Source organism: Nerophis lumbriciformis, linkage group LG27 (assembly GCF_033978685.3).
Source record: "Nerophis lumbriciformis linkage group LG27, RoL_Nlum_v2.1, whole genome shotgun sequence".
NCBI lineage: Eukaryota > Metazoa > Chordata > Actinopteri > Syngnathiformes > Syngnathidae > Nerophis > Nerophis lumbriciformis.
In genome coordinates, this window is record NC_084574.2 from 23,682,120 (window position 1) to 23,708,671 (window position 26,552).

Genomic DNA, 26,552 nt, shown 5'->3' on the forward strand with positions numbered 1-26,552 from the left:
AAAAAAAAAAGCATTCAAGAAGCATGTAAAATCACTTTGAAGTTTAAGAGTTAATCTTTCATGTTATCAGTTTGGGAACGTGTTATTTATTTATTTTTTATCTTTCCCTTTTTCCTTTCTTTTTTTGTAACTGGATTTGCGTCCGTTGTGTCCTGAGCAAGACACTTCACCCTTGCTCCTGATGGGTGCTGGTTAGCGCCTTGCATGGCAGCTCCCTCCATCAGTGTGTGAATGTGTGTGTGAATGGGTAAATGTGGAAGTAGTGTCAAAGCGCTTTGAGTACCTTGAAGGTAGAAAAGCGCTATACAAGTACAACCCATTTATCATTTATCATTTATGTTCTGTAACTGGATCTGTGTACTGTTATTTCTTATTAATATTTTGAGAATGTTCTTTTTTTTTTCCTTTTTCCTTTCTTTTATTGTAACTGGATCTGTGTACTGTTATTTTATTTTATTATTTTGAGAATGTTCTTTTTCTTTTCCTTTTTCCTTTCTTTTATTTGTAATTGGATTTGTGTATTATTTTACTTTGAACTTTTGAAAAGGACCCCAGGAAGACTAGCCTGGCGTCTGTGCGTCGGCTAATGGGGATCATCAATAAACAATAAATACATTACTGTAAAAAAAAAAAATATTGAATTTTATACAATATGTATATATTTTTCATAACATGGTCACTACTGCTTAGTTTCTCTTGTAATATTCTTATTAGGGACCGAGTCCCTTTGGGACAGAAGACCCTATTGAATTTCTAGCGTTTTATTATTATACCGCCGCCTCTTTGAGCTGTAATTTGACCCCCTTAACATACGTACTTCAAAACTCACCAAATTGGACACACACATCAGGACTGGCGAAAATTGCGATCTAATCAAAAAACCAAACCCCAAAACTCAAAATTGCGCCCACTAGGAGGAAAACACAGACAAAACTGCCTGTAACTCCCAGTAGGAATGTTGTAGAGACATGAAACAAAACCCCTATGTAGGTCTCACTTAGACCTATATTTCATACACTGACAACCCCCAGCAAAAATCAACAGGAAGTTTGCAATTCCCCCTTCAAAACAAAAGTTGTGTAAAAACAGTCACCTTTTTTCAAACATTATCTCCTCTGAGCGCGTTTGTCGTGTCGGCTTCGAATTAGCACAGGAGAGAGATTGAACCCTTCTGATTAAAAGTTGATGAAAGAGTTTTAATTACTGCTCCGGTTTGGATTTTATGAGTCCTCAAAGTCGGTCCCGTCCATCGCTGCTTGCAGCTTTAATTTTCCTGTTATATTTTTATTCTCATTGTTGCTTTTTATTTGTATTATATTGTAATATTTTTCTATTTTGTTTCCATTTATACCCCATTATTTACTTTTTACTTTTTACAATTTTGTACACTGCTGCTGGAATTAAAATTTTCCTGAGGGAACTCTTCTGAAGGAATCAATAAAGTACTATCTATCTATCTATCTATCTATCTATCTATATATCTATGTATTTTAAATATAATATGCCCGAATGCAGCTGAAATAGGCTCCAGCACCCCCTGCGACCCCAAAAGGGACAAGCAGTAGGAAATGGATGGATATAAATGTATCTAAAAGTTACTCAGTACGCACTCATTGCTGTGCTGTTTATTGTAATCTCGGGCCATTTACCGCTCCAATATGGCGGAGCGAGTGACGTGTGACGTTACTTATCGTCTGTGACGTCGTCACTTACGCAGTAAGGCTTTGGACCGCACCATTATGGTTTCGCTAAATCTATTACAAGAACGAAAATGAACCCGAAGACTAATACCTCACCTCAATATGTCGAGACTGAAATGACGAAAATTGCGTTAACACGACGTGCAGCTTGTCGTTGCTTCCCATTTGTGTTTTAAGAATTTTCCCAGTCTACCCCCATCTCGCGGGAACATGGATTCATCTTAATATGGCGGCGGTAGGGAGTCAAACTTTCCTTTCAGATGCTATGCAATATAGACTTATTCTTTCGATTTAAGACGCCTGTTCATTAAAACCAGTAACACCCGAACCCTGCCAGGTTTACTTAGGTCGTCGGAAACAAACTGTTCCGTTTTAATGAGGGGCTTCCATCGAAGTTGATGGTCGCTGACATTGCTTGTTATTCCAACCGTTGGTTTCATTTTCCTGGTAAACACGACAGGGGAGCATTTGCTTGAATTAGGACAGAAGATCACAGATTGGACGTTCGTGTTTCCTTTTTTAAAGATAGTAGATCGTTCCACTGGACGTTCAAGTTACCTTTCCTGTCAGGGCAATTACATAGGAAGTGTTGGATGTCACTCTCAGCCAGTGTCAGGCGGAATTTGTTTTGCTAGCAGCGTGTAAGTACTGACCTTTTCTACATATGACTGAACGTGTTAACAACTAACAATCTTCTACTTGATGATGTGTATTTTTCCCGTGTATGTTTGAGTTGGACCTATTTTTACAGCCGTTTTCCGATATAGTGTTTGTGAATCACACTTCCGGGTTTGTGTGTGATTGACAGTGATCCTGGCAAATCAAATGGAGAAACTTTCAGATCTGAGCAAATCAGAGCTTCAGGAACTTCTGGACAACCCGGAAAAGGTGGAGTCTATGGCTCAGGAGTCTGATGAGGTGACAAACGTTGCATTCAGTACATTATTCACACACATGCCAAATATTTTAAGTGATGCAATTACTAAGAACACTCACCTTTGCACAATTTTTTTTCTTTCAATTATGTTTTGACGGTGCATATTAGTATTCTCTCATTTGATTGATTGATTGATTGATTGAGACTTTTATTAGTAGGTTGCACAGTGAAGAACATATTCCGTACAATTGACCACTAAATGGTAACACCCGAATAAGTTTTTCAACTTGTTTAAGTCGGTGTCCACTTAAATTGATTCATGATACAGATATATACTATCATCATAATACAGTCATCACACAAGATAATCATCAGGGTATATACATTGAATTATTTACATTATTTACAATTCGGGGTGTGGAGGGGGGGTTAGGTTTGGTTGTTATCATCAGTCATCAACAATTGAGAACAGATAAATGGATATTGAAACAGTGTAGGTCTGACTTGGTAGGATATGTACAGCAAGTAGTGGACATAGAGAGAGAGAGAGAGATCAGAAGGCATAAGAAAAATAATCTACATTTGATTATTTACATTTGATTATTAACAATCCGGGGAAGGTGTTAGTTTAGGGTTGAAGTTGCCTGGAGGTGTACTTTTATTGCGGTTTTGAGGGAGGATAGAGATGCCCTTTCTTTTATACCTGTTGGGAGCGCATTCCACATTGATGTGGCATAGAAAGAGAATGAGTTAAGACCTTTGTTAGATCGGAATCTGGGTTTAACGTGGTTAGTGGAGCTCCCTCTGGTGTTGTGGTTATGGCGGTCATTTACGTTTAGGAAGTAGTCTGACATGTACTTCGGTATCAGGGAGGTGTAGCGGATTTTAGAGACTAGGCTCAGTGCAAGTTGTTTTACTCTGTCCTCCACCCTGAGCCAGCCCACTTTGGAGAAGTGGGTAGGAGTGAGGTGTGATCTGGGGTGGAGGTCTAGAAGTAATCTGACTAGCTTGTTCTGGGATGTTTGGAGTTTAGATTTGAGGGTTTTGGAGGTGCTAGGGTACCAGGAGGTGCATGCGTAATCGAAAAAGGGTTGAACGAGAGTTCCCACTAGAATCCTCATGGTGCTTTTGTTGACCAGAGAGGAGATTCTACAGAGAAATCTCGTTCGTTGGTTGACCTTTTTGATTACCTTGGTTGCCATTTTATCACAGGAAAGATTAGCCTCTAGAATGAAACCTAGGTAGGTGACCTCATCTTTCTTGATGATAACAATGTCACCCACTTTTATAGTGAAGTCACTGACTTTCTTAAGGTTGATGTGGGACCCAAACAGGATGGATTCCGTTTTACCTAAGTGTATGGATAGCTTGTTGTCAGCGAGCCAGGTGCAAGTTCTACAGAGTTCAGCACTGAGGATTTTCTCCACCTGTGACATTTAAACACAGACACAATGTCAGTCAAGTTGTTCTACAGCCGTGGTCAAAAGTGTACATACACTTGTAAAGAACATAATGTCATGGCTGTCTTGAGTTTCCCATAATTTCTACAACTCTTATTTTTTTGTGATGGAGTGATTGGAGCACATACTTGTTTGTCACAAAAAAACATTCATGAAGTTTGGTTCTTTTATGAATTTATTATGGGTCTACTGAAAATGTGAGCAAATCTGCTGCGTCAAAAGTATACATACAGCAATGTTAATATTTGGTTACATGTCCCTTGGCAAGTTTCACTGCAATAAGGCACTTTTGGTAGCCATCCACAAGCTTCTGGTTGAATTTTTGACCATTCCTTTTTGACAAAATTGGTGCAGTTCAGCTAAATTTGTTGGTTTTCTGACATGGACTTGTTTCTTCAGCATTGTCCACACATTTAAGTCAGGACTTTGGGAAGGCCATTCTAAAACCTTAATTCTAGCCTGATTTAGCCATTCCTTTACCACTTTTGATGTGTGTTTGGGGTCATTGTCCTGTTGGAAAACCCAACTGTGCTCGAGACCCAACCTCCGGGCTGATGATTTTAGGTTGTCCTGAAGAATTTGGAGGTAATCCTCCTTTTTCATTGTCCCTTTTACTCTCTGTAAAGCACCAGTTCCATTGGCAGCAAAACAGGCCCAGAGCATAATACTACTACCGCCATGCTTGACGGTAGGCCTGGTATTCCTGGGATTTAAGGCCTCACCTTTTCTCCTCATAATAAGAGTTGTAGAAATTATTGGAAACTCGAGACAGCCGTGACATTATGTTCTTTACAAGTGTATGTAAACTTTTGACCATGACTGTATATATGAACGGCACCATGCTGTCAAGAGCAGAGGGGTCAAAGTTGTTTTCCCATAAGGGCCACATCGCAGAGATGTTTGGCCCCAGAGGGCCGCTTTTAACCGTGAATACTATTGTTACACAATTTTTTTATGCATTTTGTAAGTAGATTTTTTTTAAACAAAAATTAAAAAAAATATTTGAATTTGCAATAATTTCACCTCAAAATGTAGTGTATATTACTGTAAATGCTGTTTTTATGGTTAAAAAAAAAAAAGGCCGCTCAGTTGCCATAATTTTACTGTAAAATTTACATTTGTCTTTTGACTGTAAATTAAAAAAACTGCAATTTTACATTAAAATTTTGGCACCTGAGCTGCCAGTTTTTTGGGTTTTTTTTTACCGCAAGTCAACAACTGTAGATTTTTCGGTGTATTACTGGAAATGCCAAAACCGCACCGCAGTTTATTACAGTAAAAAAAGTACAGTTTTTTTCTTATAGAGAAAAATGCTGTAAAAAAACAATTTGACCATGAAATCTATTGCTACTTTTACATTGCATAATTTGATGGATAACTTGCTTTGAAATCATTATTATTAGTATTTATTTGTAATTAAAAATGGTTTGAATGTTTGATAGTATATTTTTGCATAATCAGACAATATTTAAGTTAACATAATCTGCGATTACATGGAATACATTTTTTTTCTCTCAAAATAGAAAGAAAGAATACATTTAGTAAGACTGCGATGAGGTGGCGACTTGTCCAGGGTGTACCCCGCCTTCCGCCCGATTGTAGCTGAGATAGGCTCCAGCGCCCCCGCGACCCCGAAGGGAATAAGCGGTAGAAAATGGATGGATGGCATTTAGTAAGAAAAGTTACAGTACTTTATTGATACATATTATTTCCAGGCTTTCGAGGGCCAAGTAAAATGAAGTGGCAAGGCCCCAGGGCCTTGACTTTGACACCCCTGGTCTTGAGGAAGATTATAGCACTTACACACTATTTTATCAGTGTGGTTTTGTTTTGGCCCATTCAGCATGTCTTGGCATTCACAATTTCTTAGGAAGTTGCAGTTTTGTGAAACGTGAATCTGTACCAGAAAACACAATTTTCTTTTAAGCATTCACTGCAAAGCTATATTCTGTTGCAGTCTTTATTTGCAAAAATTTTCTAAATTGGTTCCCCACATGATGTTAAAGGTGTGAAATAAACACGTTAAGTGCATATAGGGTTGCAGCTATTGATTGTTTCACTAATTGAGTAATCTATTGATTAGTTTGTTCAATTAATTGAGTAATTGGATATACCACATCTTATAGCCTTAATGTGTATTTTAGGGAAAGTAGTTGAAATAAACAACAATAGTTCTGCTTGCCATAACTTGTATTCTTTTTTACCTAATAAATACATTTAATCAACATTGAAATTGGGCTTTTTTACGATGTGTGCATTCATACAAAGAAAACTCTCTGCTGTTTGCCACCACAAAGACCATGTGTTCTCTAATGTATTGTCCGTGTGGAAACTATATCCACGTATTTAAAGTTCCGGGCACTCCACTTGGTCCAGATTCTATTCATTTTTAATCGAAGCAACAAAATATAAATCAAAGATTTTTTAAATCAAATTGATTTAATCATTTAATCGTTACAACCCTAAATGCATATACAGTATGGTCCCTTCTTTCTTGGCTCTCTTTGCTCATGTAAAATGAAACAGGATAATATAGATAAAAAAAGTTATATGAAAACAAAATGAATGTAAAGTTCTACTGTAATTAATTTGATTGACAATTGTGATAATTTAACAACACTACTTTATACACATCAATAAGAAGTTCAATACAAATTAGAAACAAATAGGGCAAATTATGAATATTGCCACACCTGATTGTCTTCTGTCTTTCTAATTTTGCAACTTTTTTCCACCCAAGCACTTATTTTTAGACTTAGACATAGACAAACTTTATTGATCCACAAGGGAAAGTGTTCCACACAGTAGATCAGTTACAAAGGATGGAAAGGATAATGCAGGTATAAAGTAGACAAATAATTTACCATAGTAGCAATATAAAATATAACATATATGTAATATTTACATATTATGTATATATAGTATATAATATATGCTGATGTATTATTATATTATACTATTATATAATATATACAATATATAACAAATCCCAATTACCATGTACAATACTAAAGTATATGTAACAGCTGAAGCAAATAAAGAGTAGATCCAGCAGAAAATATGCATTATAAACAGAGAGGTAGCTAACTTTGCCTTGCTGTGTGTTCCATACCTTCATTGCAATGTGAAGTTTTTTGGCATGTGCATTCATACTATTACACATGCCAGTGCGTGTCATTGTGACACGCGGTGTGTTACTGTCCTTAAATAAATTAATACAAATTGTATATAATTTACAATGGTTATTGTTTGCAGATTAATGTCCACTAACATTGTGTTCTGTCAAAAAATACCATGTTGATGCACTGTGGAGTGCCGATGGAGGGATAGCTCAAAGAAAAGCAATGATGAATTTGAGGAGAGAAGACGAGAGAAACTTTCAAGGGTTTTGCGATCATTTAAAAGTGACAAACACAAACATCGTGGTGAAATGTTTGCACTGTCAAATGCAGCTGGCATTTCACAATAGTGTTTAAAGGGGTCATATTATGTGTTTTTTTCCCTACATTTAAAATACTTCCTTATGGTCTACACAACAAGTAATGGTGGTTCTTTGGTCAAAATTATACATAGATTATGTTTTACAGATCATCTTTAAACTGTTTTCTGTCTCTTCAGGACGCGCCATTTTGTGGGCGGTTTTATTAATGTCGCTCTACGACTGTGTCCTTTCTACACCAGCCGTGTTGTAGTTTTAAGCGCTTTGATATAGAGGCTACTGACAGATATAAGTTAGTCCTATACGCTACTTTGTTGTAGAAATTGCAACAGCGCAGGATGTATGTGCATGTACAAGCCAGTCTGCCCCACAACAAGATGATAGAGAAAAAGAAGGCGCTTATTGACTACAATGGTGGCCTTGCACAAAGCGATTTGGGTAAAACTTTACCATATATGGATATATCCGCTGACGTCACTAATGGGAAAAGCAACACTAATATGGCAAATTCTAAATGGCTCGTTTGGAGGAAGTTTGATGGAAGGCAAGATTATTTTATAAATATCTCTGCCATGCCTCCACGGTTTGATTTCAAAAACTTATGCAGGTCCCAAATACACAAAAACAGGTACCAATAGGTAAGAAAAGTTGGTTTTGCATAAGTCCCCTTTAAGAGCAGCAAACAAACTGAAACGAGGTAAAAGTCTATTTTGACAGCTAACGTCATCTTATATGTTTGACTTGCATTACAAATGTTTATTTAAACCAGTGGTCCCCAAACTACGGCCAGCGGGCCGGATCCGGCCCCCCAGCATCCAAAATCCGGCCCACAGGAAGTCCCAAGTAATTTTTATTTTTATTATTATTATTTTTTTATCTTTCCTTTCTAATCCATTGTCTACCGCTTGTTACTCTTGGTGTCTCCTAGCCGCTCAGGCAAATCATATTGTCTAAAAATTAATTTTCCCATCGATAACGTGACAATGTTAAATGTTGATGAACCTCAATGTTAATTGATGTTAAATGACAAAACAGATTATAAAGACAATGTATACAGGTAAAAGCCAGTAAATTAGAATATTTTGAAAAACTTGATTTATTTCAGTAATTGCATTCAAAAGGTGTAACTTGTACATTATATTTATTCATTGCACACAGACTGATGCATTCAAATGTTTATTTCATTTAATTTTGATGATTTGAAGTGGCAACAAATGAAAATCCAAAATTCCGTGTGTCACAAAATTAGAATATTACTTAAGGCTAATACAAAAAAGGGATTTTTAGAAATGTTGGCCAACTGAAAAGTATGAAAATGAAAAATATGAGCATGTACAATACTCAATACTTGGTTGGAGCTCCTTTTGCCTCAATTACTGCGTTAATGCGGCGTGGCATGGAGTCGATGAGTTTCTGGCACTGCTCAGGTGTTATGAGAGCCCAGGTTGCTCTGATAGTGGCCTTCAACTCTTCTGCGTTTTTGGGTCTGGCATTCTGCATCTTCCTTTTCACAATACCCCACAGATTTTCTATGGGGCTAAGGTCAGGGGAGTTGGCGGGCCAATTTAGAACAGAAATACCATGGTCCGTAAACCAGGCACGGGTAGATTTTGCGCTGTGTGCAGGCGCCAAGTCCTGTTGGAACTTGAAATCTCCATCTCCATAGAGCAGGTCAGCAGCAGGAAGCATGAAGTGCTCTAAAACTTGCTGGTAGACGGCTGCGTTGACCCTGGATCTCAGGAAACAGAGTGGACCGACACCAGCAGATGACATGGCACCCCAAACCATCACTGATGGTGGAAACTTTACACTAGACTTCAGGCAACGTGGATCCTGTGCCTCTCCTGTCTTCCTCCAGACTCTGGGACCTCGATTTCCAAAGGAAATGCAAAATTTGCTTTCGTCAGAAAACATGACTTTGGACCACTCAGCAGCAGTCCAGCTCTTTTTTTCCTTAGCCCAGGTGAGACGCTTTGCGCGCTGTTTCTTGGTCAACAGTGGCTTGACACGAGGTATGCGGCAGTTGAAACCCATGTCTTTCAAGCGTCTCTTGGTGGTGGATCTTGAAGCACTGACTCCAGCAGCTGTCCACTCCTTCTGAATCTCCCCCACATTTTTGAATGTTTTTTTTTTCACAATCTTGACCAGGGCGCGGTGATCCCTATCGCTTGTACACTTTTTCTGACCACAGTTTTTCCTTCCCTTTGCCTCTCCATTAATGTGTTTGGACACAGAGATCTGAGAACAGCCAGCCTCTTCAGCAATAACCTTTTGTGTCTTTCCCTCCTTGTGCAATGTGTCGATGGTTGCCTTTTGGACAGCTGTCAAATCTGAAGTCTTCCCCATGTTTGTGTAGGCTTCAGAACTGGACTGAGAGACCATTTAAAGCCCTTTGCAGGTGTTTTGAGTTAATCCGCTGATTAGTTTGTGGCACCAGGTGTCTTCAAAATTTAACTCTTACACAATATTCTAATTTTGTGACACACGGAATTTTGGATTTTCATTTGTTGCCACTTCAAATCATCAAAATTAAATGAAATAAACATTTGAATGCATCAGTCTGTGTGCAATGAATAAATATAATGTACAAGTTACACCTTTTGAATGCAATTACTGAAATAAATCAAGTTTTTCAAAATATTCTAATTTACTGGCTTTTACCTGTATATGTATATATACTTAGACTTAGACTTCCTTTTTATTGTCATTCAAATTTGAACTTTACAGCACAGATAAGAACAAAATTTCGTTACATAAGCTCATGGTAGTGCAGGATAAAAAAGCAATACGGTGCATATATAAATAAATAAATATATATAAAGAATATATAAATAAATATATATAAATAAATAAACACATCATGTGAGATCATTTTAGCATCTGCAGTTTGTATGTTAATGCGAATTAGTTGTTTGTACAAAAATCAAACATTCTTTCAATTAATACATTTTCAAATGTATTAATATATGTTAAATACATTGTCACTCAATTTATCATACTTTTATTAGAGTCTTTGTTTAATTTGGTTATTTTAGACTTCAAAGATAATTTATTGTATTAGTTAAATATTACCAGGTTCATGTTCATCTGGCTACATTGTTTATTTGTTGTTGTTTTAAAAAAAAAACATGTAAATAATATGATATATAGCAATGCCCCTCTGTGGTAAAAGTGCAATTTCAATGTTCTGTGCATTTATAAATAAACTATATAGGTCATCAAAAAATCCTTGTTAATTTCTAGTATTTTCCCTAAGATAAAGTGAAGTGAATTATATTTATATAGTGCTTTTCTCTAATGACTCAAAGTGCTTTTACATAGTGAAACCCAATATCTAAGTTACATTTAAACCAGTGTGGGTGGCCCTGGGAGCAGGTGGGTAAAGTGTCTTGCCCAAGGACACAACGGCAGTGACTAGGATGGCGGAAGCGGGGATCGAACCTGGAACCCTCAATTTGCTAGCATGGCCACTATACCAACCGAGCTATACCTCAGATACCCATTTGAGGCTTAAAAAGTGTGTTTGATTCAATTACTCGATTAATTGAACAAGTAGATCGCTAGATTACTATATTACTTAAGTAATCGATAGCTGCAGCCCTAGTACTAGCACATGTTAGCGTCTGAGCATACATAGCAACCAAACAAGAAGCTGCCCTACCAACATGTCACCAACTATCAAACCATCTCCAGGCTGATATTATCGGACGATAAATGCGTTAAAATGTAATATCGGAAATTATCGGTATCAGTTTTTTTTATTATCGGTATCGGTTTTATTTTTTATTTTTATTAAATCAACATAAAAAACACAAGATACACTTAAAATTAGTGCACCAACCCAAAAAACCTTCCTCCCCCATTTACAATATCGGAATATCGGATATCGGCAAAAAGCCATTATCGGACATCCCTAATCTCGACCACTCTTTGTATCCACACTGTAACATTTTGGTTTTGTTAACCATTAAAATACAGTAACTGGCAGGCGGCGGTTGTGCAATGGTCACACAATATTTTGACCAGATCAGGAAACCCACCACTTGCATACGAGTTAAGCCGCCCCACATGATACACAGCCAATCAAATACGTACATTCCAGGCGCTAAACATGGCAACTCTAAATAAAGGAACGGAAAAGGCTAAAAGAAGCTATGCAAGTGACATGGAAGAACTCGTGAAACACAGGGCCCCAGGCTAAATTGGCGCCCTAAGCAGAATTGTATTTGGACATCCCCCCCATTATGTTTCTTTCACACTTTTATTTATGGGAAATTATTTGTATTCTTTTTAATCAAACTTGGATTTAATTTGATGCATGTTTTGTACGAAAACTAATTATTGGAAAATAAATTGTTCAAGTTTTTTTGTGCAAAAAAACTAATTTAATATAATTAAACATAAAATTAAAAACACTTCCTAACTCAGAGCTTTTATGAACCCAGTACCACGGGAGCCAGTGTCTATCTGGGAAAATGTTCCTTTATAGTCTTATCAGTGATGGAGCAGGGAGTGGCTAGGATAATGTTTGCGATAAAATGTCATATGAAGCGCCCTGTCATTCATTACAATAAATGGCAATTTACATGCACTTCCTCATGCAAAATTGGGGGGCCCGTGGGCCGCAGGGCCCTACGCACAGCACATGCTCTGCGTATATGGCATACTTGCCAACCCTCCCGAATTTTCCGGGAGACTCACGAATTTCAGTGCCTCTCCCGAAAATCTCCCGGGACAACCATTCTCCCGAATTTCTCCCGATATTCAGCCGGACAACAAGGCACGCCCCCTCCAGGTCCATGCGGACCTGAGTGAGGACAGCCTGTCGTCACTTCCGCTTTTTCTCCATACAAACAGCATGCCGGCCCAGTCACGTTATAACATCTACGGCTTTTGGAGAGAGCACAACTGCACACACAACAAGGAGACGAAGCAGAAGAACGAAGAAGAGACAGTCACGGCGACGACGAGTAAGCAGAAGAAGTACGCTTGCAAGTCATCAGAGAGGGTGTTGAGCATGGTTAGAAAGATAGTGACAGAGAATAGAACGAGGATGGACAATTCAACCCTAAACTCACTCCTTTCCTGCAAATTAAATTTCACAGATGCTGCCCATACCTATGCTCCTTCAAAGGCTGTGCTACTGGCTGCAAAGCATTGCACTTTCAAATACAACAATGAGTAGAGAGGAGTGTTCTGTGTGTGTATATGTGTAAATAAATGAACACTGAAATTCAAGTATTTATTTTATTTATATATATATTTATATATATATATATATATATATATATAATAATTCACTGAAAGTCAAGTATTTATTTTATTTATACTTGAATTTCAGTGAATTCTAGCTATAAATATACTCCTCCCCCTTAACCCCGCCCCCGACCCCCTCAACCTCCCGAATTCGGAGGTCTCAAGGTTGGCAAGTATGATATATGTAGTGGTGGCCCTTGTGAGAAATGCAGGCGAAAAAGAGAGAAACATGTGAGGGATAATATAGAATGAGGACACAGACATAGGTGAGTCCAAAACAACATACCAAAAAAGACATGATGCTTTCCAAGGAGAGAAAAATGTAGACACAGAATTAGTTCTCTCAACCTAAAATGGACACACTCATTTACACTTATTCTGCCTAAAAGAAAGTAAAACGTGGCAATGTTTATAACTAAGAGACAAAAAAAAACATACCTTTCAAGTCTGAACTAAGCTTATTGAAAATAAGCCTAATGTGAAGAATCCACTTGAATGCTAATCTGATCATTCTCTGCCAAAGCGCTGCTAATAATTGCTCACATTTGTTTTTAATCAGTCGATCGATGCATACGTTTGTTTTGCGCGGCAAATGATGTTGAAATTCTCTCTTGTCTGATATTCATCCTTTAAGATCCAAAATATCCAGCTGGAGAGAGAGATGGCGTTGGCGTCCAATCGTAGCCTCGCAGAGCAAAACCTGGACATGAAGCCATGCTTGGAGTCTCAAAGAGAAGTTCTGGTGGAGAGATACACACAGCTGCAGGCCATCAGAGATACCTACAGAGAGCACACCTCCATAATAGGTAGGCCGGAGTGATGGGGAGACATACTAGTGACTGCTGATGTAATGCAGCCGTAGTACGTCGTCCAAATATTGAGAAGTTTGCATTGTTGCGAAGCATTTCCTGGTTATTTAATTCGGCATTTTAGTATATAGTGAAGACCAAATAAACCATTGCCTGCATATTTACTTGTCACTTAAAGGGGAACTGCACTTGTTTTGGAATTTTGCCTATCATTCACAATCCTTATGAAGATATGACGACGAATGGATTTTAAAAAAAAAGTCCGCTTACGATGGAGCCTTTGTAAGCCTGCCTATTTAGCGCTTAAAAGCATCCAAACACCTCCATCAAGGTTTTATATACACGCTGTAAGTATATTTGTAATGTAGTAACAGGCACATACATACTAACATGTAATATTTACGTATTTTGCTCATTTTAAGCATAAGACGGCGTATTATTTTAAAAACACATTACAACGTTCACTTTTTCCTTCGATAACATCCCTGATTACTACTACTCACTGCAGACATGAGAGCCAACAAACATAATAAAACATCACTTGCAGCACAATGTCTGCTCTCACTGGGATGCCAACTAATAGGATGTTGATATATTCCCATTTAAATGAAAAATGACTTATAATCCTTGCAAAGAAAAAAGGGTGTGTGGAACGCAGCGTCTTTCCGTGACATTAGTTTGTCTTTTACCCAGATCACTGCACACATAATACTGTACATTTTAAAACTGTTCTCTTTATTTCTTCTTCTCCTTGATCTCAGATGGCATGGTTGGTAAAGCGTCTCCAGAAGCACTGTTCTCCAGAATGCAGACAGAGGGCAGCAAAGTAGAAACAGAGTCAGAGGTCAGAGTCACACTATTCAACTGCTTTGTTAAAATGATTCCTTGTTATCAAATTTAGAGCTGTTCGAGATTGGCTTTCTTACTGATATCCAATATGCCAATACTTTTTTCTCAACCAAAATCGCAACTCTTCCCTTAAGCTCTTGTCAGCTCCAGTGACAGGAGGAAGAAGATGCATAATAATGTGTTGGGGTGAGGGGGCGAGGGTGTAAAGGACTGAAATGATGATGAGGAGGTGCTGTTTGGGAATGCCCCCTCCTGGTAAAAAAGTGATATAACTCCCAACATAAATGGTCATTCAATAAATATAGAGCAGGGGTGCTCACACATTTTCTGCAGGCGTGCTACTTTTCAATTGACCAAGTCGAGGGGATCTACCTCATTCATATGTATAATGTTTATTTATTTATTTATGAAAGAGACATTTTTGTTAACAAGGTAAAGGTGTATAATGATAATACAAGCATGTTTAACACATATAGATTCCTTTACTTTCATGAAGACAAGAAGATACGTTGGTGTATTACCTGATTCTGATGACTTGCATTGATTGGAATCAGACAGTAGTGCTGATAACGTCCACATTTTCAAATGAAGGAGAAAAAAAGTCCTCCTTTCTGTCCAATATCACATGAAAGTGGTTGGTTTTTGGCATCTTATTTGTCCAGCTTCCATACTCCCTTTTTATACACTTTACAAGAAATACATTGGCGGCAAACTCCGTAGCTTGTGCACGCTAGCTTTCTGAGACTCTTATTTTATTAGCGCAGGGCTTTTATTGTGAAGACAGGAACTGTGCAGTCGGTCTTTAGAGTTTTGACAGCAGTCTGTTGAAATAAAAAGTGTTTCTCGCCTTCCTGTCGGTCAATAATGATCTCGCAGCAGCCAGCGTCATCTCACAAGACCAGGCCTCGAATTTGTACTTTTTAAGGTCAAGGCAAGTGGTCAAGGCAGGGCCTCCAAAGCATGCTTACATACATTATAAATATATATAAACTGTTTTTTATAAATGTATTATTAATATGAACTTGTCAGCTTTTTGTCATTACATGATGCCTTAATCTCTATTTTTACATTTTGATAGTGAGGTTTTTTTTGTTGGTTTTTTTTTTAAGTTATGTACATGTTTATATGTACATGTAGATGCTGTATCGGGACAGATCCATTAAGAGTTTGAGCAGAAATATGTCATATAGGAAGTAACTGTACACAATAAAACATTAACAAAATGCAGTGTCACATGAATGGTCTTTGAAGTAATACATTTCTGACATGATAAAAACAAAAGTAATGTAAAAAAAAAACTACTTGTTTACTTTTTGATATTAAAATAAAACACAAAGCATTTTGGCTAATGAAGATGAAGTCTAATAAACAAGCTTTGTTCTTCTCTTGGTTCAGTACATCAGTTTGGCCAACAAAAATAAAGAGGAGTGACACCTCACACATCGAATACACAATCTTCACAGACTGCGCTCAATTCGATGAGATGACAAAACATTTGAGCTAGTATTGATGTTATTTGAACACTGATACAGTTTGCAGTTAAATAAAGGACAAGTGAACATCCTTGTAAACAAAGTAAAGACTTTATAAACAAGTTGCCTGCTGCAAAACATCAAATTGTTTTCTCCTTCGCTGTATACTTTTAGTGTGGGGACAAGTGCGTCTGTCTCCAATATTGTCCACACCTGTCTCCATCTAAACAGAGCAGTGCACTCTTAAACGCACGGCGGGAAGCGAGGGAAAATGACGTTAAACCAAGCACTTGGCTCCGTTTACTCAGAGGAGAAATCCCCGGAGCAAAGTCTGTGTCGTTGGTCGCCATGATTATCAAGCCAAACGACGCTATTGCTCAGGCGCTTGACTTTGTGTTGCCTAAAATGTATGAATAAATGACGGGGTTTCGGTATTTAAAAAATTGGACGGTGTTACTAACCGTCTGGAATTTTATCGCAAATCATCATTATAGCGTTTATTGTTACATCCCTCGTCCATTAATAAGTAGAAAGTCAAGGGCGGTCACGGCATATTGTTCCTGCGGATGTTGGTCAATTTCTAGGGCATTGCTTCAAAAGAAGAGGGTGGTCGCGGCTTTTGCCGCAGTTGCCGGGGTTAAATTTGAGCCCTGCAACACCCTCGGGTGCCCTGAACGTCAATCAAGTGACGAAAGTGAAGATTGATGATCGCAAATTTCTAGGTCTATTTTTTTTAATGCCTCCACGATCAAACGGTAGCTCTCGGTCGATGTAATGGGCACCCCTGATATAGAGGATGTTAAACACAGTCACAGTTACAAAGAACACCTAAAACATAATTGACTGTATAATTACGTAGCCGATAAGTATTTCTGGTATCAACATTGGTATCGGCAACATCACTGTGCTGTGCCTGCCTCTGTCTGCAGGTTTTAGCCGATGAATTCCTGGAGGGCTCGCTGCCATTGGACTCATTCCTTGACCGCTTCCTTGTTCTACGTTGCCTAGCTCACAAAAGACGCGTGCGGGTTGAGAAGTTCCAGGAGGTCCTGCGACAGAGAAAAGAGGGTAATCCCACAGCTATGACGTCATCATCAGGTATCAGCCAACCTGTCAATCAGTGGAACCCACAGACCACAACAGCAGGCCAGCAGCAGGCAAACTCCAAAGGCTACCGTAATATCCCTCAGCCTGTTCCTCCGTCTGCGGGGGTCTCCTGTGGTCTCCCTTACAGCCAATATCCTGTCACCCCTTCCAACGCCCCCCCACCGCCAGTCCCGTTAATGGCGGCGAGCTCTGACCCAGTCGTTCCCCCATCACAGGTACCTTCCTATGCAGGCTCCGGCTCACCTTTCCCCCCAGCAGGGGGCTTCACTGGCCCCGGGTCAGCGTTCAAACCTCTGCCTTCGGTCGCCTGCCCGTACCCAACCCAGTCCTCTTTCTCCACCCCGTACCCGGGCTCAGCTTTTGGCCAATACAACCCAACCCAGAGCAATACAGCACTATACCCAGGTTCATACAACTATGGCGGTTACAGCTATCCGTCTAATTCTCAGCCACCAACAGGAAGTCCCATTTACAGACCAGGATATGGCGTTTCACAGCCATATTCCTAAAAAAAAATATTTTTTAAATCCTGCTGAATTCTTAATTTGATCTACTTTACTTCTTCCCTATCCTACCAGAGTTTCACTAATGGCTTCCTTTTCCTTGTCTTTCTGTCAATCGCTATTCCCTCTTTTTGGATTCTATGCTATTCTGTATCTTAATATCTACATTCTTATGTTCATTTTCCTTCTCCATCTCGCGCACCTCCCTTCCCTGAAAGTATCTGTATGTGTGATATTATTGATATTCGGAGGAAGTTCTTTACACAACACTACAATACAGTACATCTTTGTCCAGCTGTTATTAAAAATCACTGAGAAAAGCTGGTGATGTTGTCAGGTTACCTTGGCATCATGTGCAAGATTCAACCCTTATGCATTACCCAGGTGTATGTGTGTGTCAAATCGTAAAACTACAGTGGTACCACAGTTTCCCTAAACCCCACTTTTCGTAGCACATTAGTACCACAACATCCACGCTAAATTGGTTCAGTAGGGAGCTTTTATCTAAAAACACCTGTGTCTCAAATCAACGTCACCCATGGAAATGAAATTAAATCAATTTAATCGGTGCTTGCGCCCTACAAAAAACACAATTTTAACATGTCTTCTAAAACATACTTTTAGATAAAAAATATTGTATAAATACAAAACCAGTGAAGTTGGCATGTTGTGTAATTCGCAAATTAAAACAGAATACAATGATTTGCAAATCCTTTTCAACTTATATTCAATTGAATAGACTGCAAAGACAAGATATTTAATTTTCGAACTGAGAAACTTAATTTTTTTTGCAAAGAATCATTAACTTAGAATTGAATGGCAGCAACACATTGCAAAAAAGTTGGCCCAGGGGCATTTTTACCACTGTGTTACGTGGCCTTTCCTTTTAACAACCGAGGAGATACATTTTTGAAGCTTTTCAGGTAGAATTATTTCCCATTCTTGCTTGATGTACAGCTTAAGTTGTTCAACAGTCCGGGGTCTCTATTTTAGGCTTCATAATGCGCCACACATTTTCAATGGGAAACAGGTCTGGACTACAGGCAGGCCAGTCTAGTACCCACACTATTTTACTATGAAGCCACACTGTTGTAACACGTGGCTTGGCATTGTCCTGCTGAAATAAGCAGGGGCGTCCATGATAATGTTGCTTGGATGGCAACATATGTTGGTGTTGGTGTCTTTGCAGTCTATTCAATTGAATATAGGTTGAAAATGATTTGCAAATCATTGTATTCTGTTTTTATTTACCATTTACACAACGTGCCAACTTCACTGGTTTTGGGGTTTGTACATTAGAATATACTGCTAACAACTACTGTAGTTTTTTAAAGTAATGTACCGGTAATGATAATGAAGGAGATTGGACTTCTACGATATGTCCTTCTCGCTGCTTCTTTGTCAAACACAGTCAGCAGCTTTTCCATATTTTAATGGATAAATGTCCGCTGTTTGTATGATATTTTGATATTCTTGGCGGGCTTTATAGTCTTTTTGCTTCAGTATGGTGTAGACTATCACTGATACGCTCAAATTGCTTCGCCAAGTTGGCGACACGCTCGGTCATGTTTTTGATGATTTATTTCAATTAATATATTATCCACTTTGTCCTTCACACTCACTTTATTCCTTCCCTTTCTTCCTTAAAAAAACTAATTTATGTCTATCTCTCGCTATACGCTAAGGCCAGCGAATAAGACGAGATGTTTTGAGCGTATCTTACGAGGATGCTTGGAACTCAAATTCTTATGAAAGCATAACAATTAGCCGAGAGACCGCTCTTATCTCAGAACACTCTAAAGTTGTAGTACTCTTAGGTTGAGGAATCGCTGTGTTTGTTTTGTTTTTTGACAAAATTATTCACAAAATGCACAAGCCTGAGCAAAACACTAACATGCAGCACGCCGGACAGATACAGGAGTGTCTATTAACAAAATATACGATTGTCGATGTGAGCCCGAAAATCTAGCTCGCTAACTTTAGCATGCTAAAATGGTAACGTTAACATGCGTCACGCAACGAATTACTTGACTCTGAGGTGCATGCATGGAAAATGTGCTTAAAGATAAGCTAACTTGCTAAGAGTATGTTTCAAAAACCAATTTATGAGCCAAATTAGCTAAAAAAAAATAATAATAATAAGGTTAGCATGTGTCTAGTAGTCTGACTGTGGACTCAAGTATCTAATCAAAGAATCTCACGTGTTGGGGACTACGTCGCTGTGTTTTTTTTGTTTAGTGACCCATCCTGGGGCCCAAGAAAGTTGCGAATGCCAGCCCTTTGATTAAGAAGATGAGAAATTCACTATTAAATTCAAGAAAAAACTTGTAGCAAAGTACAAAGTTGCCTTTCGCATGGCTCTCCCCCCGTTGTCCACCCTGCTCATCACCATCAATTAATTAATCATTTATACCTATTTGGCATTGGGTTATTTGCATGCAAAACTATTGTTAGTGTTGTGTTTTTTTATGTCTGTAACCGGTTAATAAGATTTAAATGATTTTGGATAGGAAAAATCCCTTCACTTTTCGTATGATTTGGTCTTGGTTGGAGATTTGGGAAAGTGTTACTATTGAATACTGAGGTACCACTGTATTCTTTATTAAGTGCTAAAACTCACAATTATATTGCTCAAAGAATGTGACCACAATAATTGTAATTAATATGAGACTATACGTAAAATTAAAAGCCTTTTTTTTTAAATACAACTGAAACGTGGGTTGATGCTGAGAAAGCACTAGATTTTGAATTGGGAGGATATGGAATGAAATACATCAACGGTATGTGGAGAAACCTCTCAAGTGGTAAACACAACATGTCAGTTGCAATTGATAACATGTTAAAACCTATAATGATTGAAAATTGTAAAGCAAAAAGGACAAATGTATTGAGTTTGATATTCAGAACCTAAATGTTTGAGGACTGGATTAAACCACATAAAGTAATTCTCAAATGCTGGGACTTGAACATTCAACATCCCAACAAATAAGATGACTTCATAGATACAACCTATATTATGAATATGTAAAAATTCTAATTAGCAGAAAAGCCGACCTTTGTGCTGCATTAATTGGTGATATGCAGTATTTACTACTCATGTTGATAACAATACAACAAAAGGTCACTGAAAGTATAGTAATAATTTAGGGAAATAGGAATAATCCAACTAAAGTCTGGCATATGGAGGAGGTAGAGTCTAATATAATGTGTGCAATAGAAAAATATACTGAAGCTGTAATATGGACAGAGTAGTAGCAGCAGATGTCGCTGAGGTGCAATGAATGCTAATCTAATAGATGAGATATATATAAAAGACGGGAAAATATTTAGAAAGTAGCTCTTTATTTTATTATAATGTGACGGCCTCTGTGTACTTTCATCACCTAGAAGGAAAGACAAAGTGAGCTATTTGTTTTTGTTCTTATTAGTGGTAACATTCACATGAAACAAACGCACATTAAAATCTAACTGTAAAGAAGTTATTTACAAGAAATATTTGTGCACATGAAATCAACTTAAAGTGCGAATACAAATGTGGTTATTTAATTATTTTTTTTCTGTATTTTTATTTTGCATTTTGTCTCTTGCTGAGTTTTCAATAAACCTACAATAAAAACATATGTATTTTTCATATTTTCATTTTTTGTTTTTTAAATCTCAGTACTGTACACTCTAGAGTGCCTTTGAGTAAACCCATGTAAGAACCATTGCTTTATACAATGTTTCTGGCAGTTTTTGTTTATTTCCCACCTATTTTGTTTATTTCATCATCGATAATCCCTCGTTTAGCGCTGTTAATTGGTACTGGGCATGACTGTGGTAAATGAATTCCTACAAATTATAGGAATTATTCATTATGAATCAAATATTGTTTTATAGCTAGACCATTAAAAACTGGTCACGCCCTTCTAAATATAGTTTTTCAGCGTTATGAGACCCCTCTAGACCAGCGGTCCCCAAAGTTTTTGACTCTGGGGCCGCATTGGGATAAAACAATTTGGCTGGGGGCCGCGCTATATATATATATATATATATATATATATATATATATATATATATATATTATATATAAGTGTGTGTGTGTGTGTGTGTGTGTGTGTGTGTGTGTGTGTGTGTATATATATATATGTATATACAGTGGGGCAAAAAAGTATTTAGTCAGCCACCGATTGTGCAAGTTCTCCCACTTAAAATGATGACAGAGGTCTGTAATTTTCATCATAGGTACACTTCAACTGTGAGAGACAGAATGTGAAAAAAAATCCAGGAATTCACATTGTAAGAATTTTAAAGAATTTATTTGTATATTATAGTGGAAAATAAGTATTTGGTCACTTCAAACAAGAAAGATCTCTGGCTCTCACAGACCTGTAACTTCTTCTTTAAGAAGCTCTTCTGTCCTCCACTTGTTACCTGTATTAATGGCTCCTGTTTGAACTTGTTATCTGTATAAAAGACACCTGTCCACAGCCTCAAACAGTCAGACTCCAAACTCCACTATGGCCAAGACCAAAGAGCTGTCAAAGGACACTAGGAAAAGAATTGTAGACCTGCACCAGACTGTGAAGAGTGAATCTACAATAGGCAAGCAGCTTGGTGTGAAAAAAATCAACTGTGGGAGCAATTATCAGAAAATGGAAGACATACAAGACCACTGATAATCTCCCTCAATCTGGGGCTCCACGCAAGATCTCTTCCCGTGGGGTCAAAATGATCATGAGGACGGTGTGCAAAAATCCCAGAACCACACGGGAGGACCTGGTGAATGACCTGCAGAGAGCTGGGACCAAAGTAACAAAAGTTACCATCAGTAACACACTACGCCAACAGGGAATCAAATCCTGCAGTGCCAGACGTGTCCCCCTGCTTAAGCCAGTGCATGTCCAGGCCCGTCTGAAGTTTGCCAGAGAGCACATGGATGATACAGCAGAGGATTGGGAGAATGTCATGTGGTCAGATGAAACCAAAATAGAACTTTTTGGTATAAACTCAACTTGTCGTGTTTGGAGGAAGAAGAATACTGAGTTGCGTACCAAGAACACCATACCTACTGTGAAGCATGGGGGTGGAAACATCATGCTTTGGGGCTGTTTTTCTGCTAAGGGGACAGGCCGACTGATCCGTGTTAAGGAAAGAATGAATGGGGCCATGTATCGTGAGATTTTGAGCCAAAACCTCCTTCCATCAGTGAGAGCTTTGAAGATGAAATGTGGCTGGGTCTTCCAGCATGACAATGATCCCAAACACACCGCCCGGGCAACGAAGGAGTGGCTCCGTAAGAAGCATTTGAAAGTCCTGGAGTGGCCTAGCCAGTCTCCAGACCTCAACCCCATAGAAAATCTGTGGAGGGAGTTGAAAGTCCGTGTTGCTCGGCGACAGCCCCAAAACATCACTGCTCTCGAGAAGATCTGCATGGAGGAATGGGTCAAAATACCAGCTACTGTGTTTGCAAACCTGGTAAAGACCTATAGTAATCGTTTGACCTCTGTTATTGCCAACAAAGGTTATATTACAAAGTATTGAGTTGAATTTTTGTTATTGACCAAATACTTATTTTCCACTATAATTTACAAATAAATTATTTAAAAATCCTACAATGTGAATTCCTGGATTTTTTTTTCACATTCTGTCTCTCACAGTTGAAGTGTACCTATGATGAAAATTACAGACCTCTGTCATCATTTTAAGTGGGAGAACTTGCACAATTGGTGGCTGACTAAATACTTTTTTGCCCCACTGTATATGTATGTGTCTATATGTGGTGTGTGTGTGTGTGTGTGTGTGTATATATATATATATATATATATCAATCAATCAATCAATGTTTATTTATATAGCCCTAAATCACAAGTGTCTCAAAGGGCTGAACAAGCCACAACGACATCCTCGGTACAGAGCCCACATAAGGGCAAGGAAAAACTCACCCCAGTGGGACGTCGATGTGAATGACTATGAGAAACCTTGGAGAGGACCGCATATGTGGGTAACCCCCCCCCCCCCCTCTAGGGGAGACCGAAAGCAATGGATGTCGAGTGGGTCTAACATAATATGGTGAGAGTACAGTCCATAGTGGATCCAGCATAACAGTAAGAGTCCAGTCCACAGTGGGGTCAGCAGGAAACCATCCCGAGCGGAGACGGGTCAGCAGGAAACCATCCCGAATGGAGACGGGTCAGCAGCGCAGAGATGTTCCCAACCGATATACAGGCGAGCGGTCCACCCCGGGTCCCGACTCTGGACAGCCAGCACCCCATCCATGGCCACCAGACCTGTGTGTCTCCCCTTCCACAAGGGGTAGGGGCGAGCAGAGGAGAAAAAAAAAAAAGAAACGGCAGATCAACTGGTCTAAAAAAAGGGGGCTATTCAAAGGCTAGAGTATACAAATGAGTTTTGAGATGGGACTTAAATGCTTCTACTGAGGTAGCATCTCTAACTGTTACCGGGAGGGCATTCCATAGTACTGGAGCCCGAATAGAAAACGCTCTACAGCCCGCAGACTTTTTTGGGCTCTGGGAATCACTAATAAGCCGGAGTTCTTTGAACGCAGATTTCTTGCCGGGACATATGGTACAATACAATCGGCAAGATAGGATGGAGCTAGACCGTGTAGTATTTTATACGTAAGTAGTAAAACCTTAAAGTCACATCTTAAGTGCACAGGAAGCCAGTGCAGGTGAGCCAGTATAGGCGTAATATGATCAAACTTTCTTGTTCTTGTCAAAAGTCTTGCAGCCGCATTTTGTACCAATTGTAGTCTTTTAATGCTAGACATAGGGAGACCCGAAAATAATACGTTACAGTAATCGAGACGAGACGTAACGAACGCATGAATAATGATCTCAGCGTCGCTAGTGGACAAAATGGAACGAATTTTAGCGATATTACGGAGATGAAAGAAGGCCGTTTTAGTAACTCAAAGGAGAAAGTTGGGTCGAAGATAATACCCAGATTCTTTGCCGAGTCGCTTTGTGTAATTGTTTGGTTGTCAAATGTTAAGGTGGTATTATTAAATAAATGTCGGTGTTTAGCAGGACCGATAATCAGCATTTCCGTTTTCTTAGTGTTGAGTTGCCAGAAGTTAGCGGACATCCATTGTTTAATTTCATTAAGACACGCCTCCAGCTGACTACAATCCGGCGTGTTGGTCAGCTTTAGGGGCATGTAGAGTTGGGTGTCATCAGCATAACAATGAAAGCTAACACCGTATTTGCGTATGATGTGGCCTAGCGGCAGCATGTAAATACTAAAGAGTGCAGGGCCAAGAACCGAACCCTGGGGGACTCCGCACGTTACCTTAAAATAGTCCGAGGTCACATTGTTATGGGAGACGCACTGCATCCTGTCAGTAAGATAAGAGTTAAACCACGACAAGGCTAAGTCTGACATACCAATACGTGTTTTGATACGCTCTAATAAAATGTTATGATCGACGGTATCGAAAGCAGCGCTAAGATCAAGAAGCAGCAACATAGATGACGCATCAGAATCCATCGTTAGCAGTAGATCATTAGTCATTTTTGCGAGGGCTGTCTCCGTAGAGTGATTTGCCCTGAAACCAGATTGAAAAGGTTCACAGAGATTGTTAGACGCTAAGTGTTCATTTAGCTGCTGTGCGACAATTTTTTCGAGGATTTTCGAGATAAAGGGAAGGTGGGACACTGGCCGGTAGTTTACCATGAGGTCAGGATCGAGGTTAGGTCTTTTGAGCAGAGGATGAATAACCGCTTTTTTGAATGCTAGTGGAACAGTGCCAGAGGAAAGTGATAAGTTTATAATATTTAGCACTGATGGACCTAATAATACAAAAAGCTCCTTGATAAGTTTCCCAGGAAATGGGTCAAGTAAACATGTTGTTTGTTTTGTCCCCTTAACACATCTTAACAGTTCCTCTAATGTTATTTCATCAAAGAGAGAGAAACTATTTTGGAGGGCCGTATCCGTCGTAGATACAGTCGTATCTGTGTTAATAGAACCCAGTTGTAGCTGCGATGCATTGTCTTTAATCTCCTTTCTAATGAGTTCAATTTTCTTATTAAAGAAATTCATAAAATCATCTGCTGAGTGGGTGGAGCTACTGGGAGGAGTCCCTTGTTGGGTTAGCGATGCTACTGTACTAAACAAAAATTTAGGATCATTTTTGTTGAGGTGGATGAGATTTGAGTAATATTTAGCTTTAGCTAAGGTAAGCATGTGTTTATAAGTTATTAAACTATCACTCCATGCTTGATGGAAAACCTCAAGTTTAGTAGCACGCCATTTGCGTTCCAGCTTTCTACACGATAATTTATGGGCTCTAGTTTCTTCTGTAAACCATGGGGTGCGCCTTTTAGGGGCTCTTTTTTGTTTTAGCGGTGCTATACTATCAATGGTGTCGCGCAGGGCGTCGTTAAAGTTGTTAGTGAGGTTATCAATACAGCCGACATAATTTGAGAATGGTGCCATTACCGAAGGCAGTAGGCCAGCAAGAGTCATCGTTGTGGCAGCATTAATGTTGCGGCTGCTATAGTAGTTATTATTATTAGTTTGTTGACAATGAGTCAGAACTTCAAATTTTATAAGGTAATGATCGGACATTACTTTAGTATATGGGAGTATCATAACTTTGGAGGTGGTGACACCCCTGACAAGCACTAGATCTATCGTATTACCGTTGCGATGCGTAGGTTCATTTATTATTTGTGTAAGACCACAGCTATCAATTATAGTCTGGAGCGCCATGCACTGAGGGTCCGATGGGGTATTCATATGGATATTAAAGTCCCCCATTATGATTATATTGTCGGCGTGCGTCACTAAATCAGCAACAAACTCTGAAAATTCACTGAAGAAGTCCGAATTGGGTCCTGGGGGGCGGTAGATAACAGCCAGGTGGAGAGGCAGCGGTGTGACAAACCTCATAGTGTCAGGCTTGGACGGAGGAAGGGACTCAGATGCAGAGAGGTGATTCGAAATAAAGCTTTTATTTTGAAATACTCTTTAAGCCTCCAGAGCCGAGTAAATTCAATTACTATGAATTACAAAAATACTATTGACAAAATGTTCCAAAAGGGAAAAACCGAAAATCACTCCAAAAAAAGGAG

General features: G+C 38.9%; 1 protein-coding gene across 2 annotated transcripts; it reads left to right on the plus strand.

The window, feature by feature from the left end:
- The first annotated feature begins 1,746 nt into the window (after window positions 1–1,746).
- Window positions 1,747–21,181, plus strand: vps37c (VPS37C subunit of ESCRT-I). 2 transcript variants are annotated; one of them, XM_061988346.2, is made up of 5 exons: window positions 1,747–1,935; window positions 2,509–2,618; window positions 13,367–13,538; window positions 14,303–14,385; window positions 16,792–21,181. In XM_061988346.2, exons 2-5 carry the CDS (start codon window positions 2,526–2,528, stop codon window positions 17,476–17,478), a joined length of 1,035 nt encoding a protein of 344 aa, XP_061844330.1. In that variant the 5' UTR covers window positions 1,747–1,935; window positions 2,509–2,525; the 3' UTR covers window positions 17,479–21,181. The 2 variants fall into 2 exon arrangements, with proteins under 2 accessions (XP_061844330.1, XP_061844329.1); XM_061988345.2 differs by lacking the exon at window positions 1,747–1,935 and adding an exon at window positions 2,312–2,341.
- The last annotated feature ends 5,371 nt before the right edge of the window (window positions 21,182–26,552 follow it).

What these genes read in the sequence shown, in the direction of transcription:
- vps37c (XM_061988346.2), top strand. Translation starts at nt 2,526, where the DNA reads ATGGAGAAACTTTCAGATCTGAGCAAATCAGAGCTTCAGGAACTTCTG. An exon ending in AGAGCACACCTCCATAATAG is followed by an intron (nt 13,539 to 14,302) that starts GTAGGCCGGAGT and finishes CCTTGATCTCAG; the next exon opens with ATGGCATGGTTGGTAAAGCG. An exon ending in AAGTAGAAACAGAGTCAGAG is followed by an intron (nt 14,386 to 16,791) that starts GTCAGAGTCACA and finishes CTCTGTCTGCAG; the next exon opens with GTTTTAGCCGATGAATTCCT.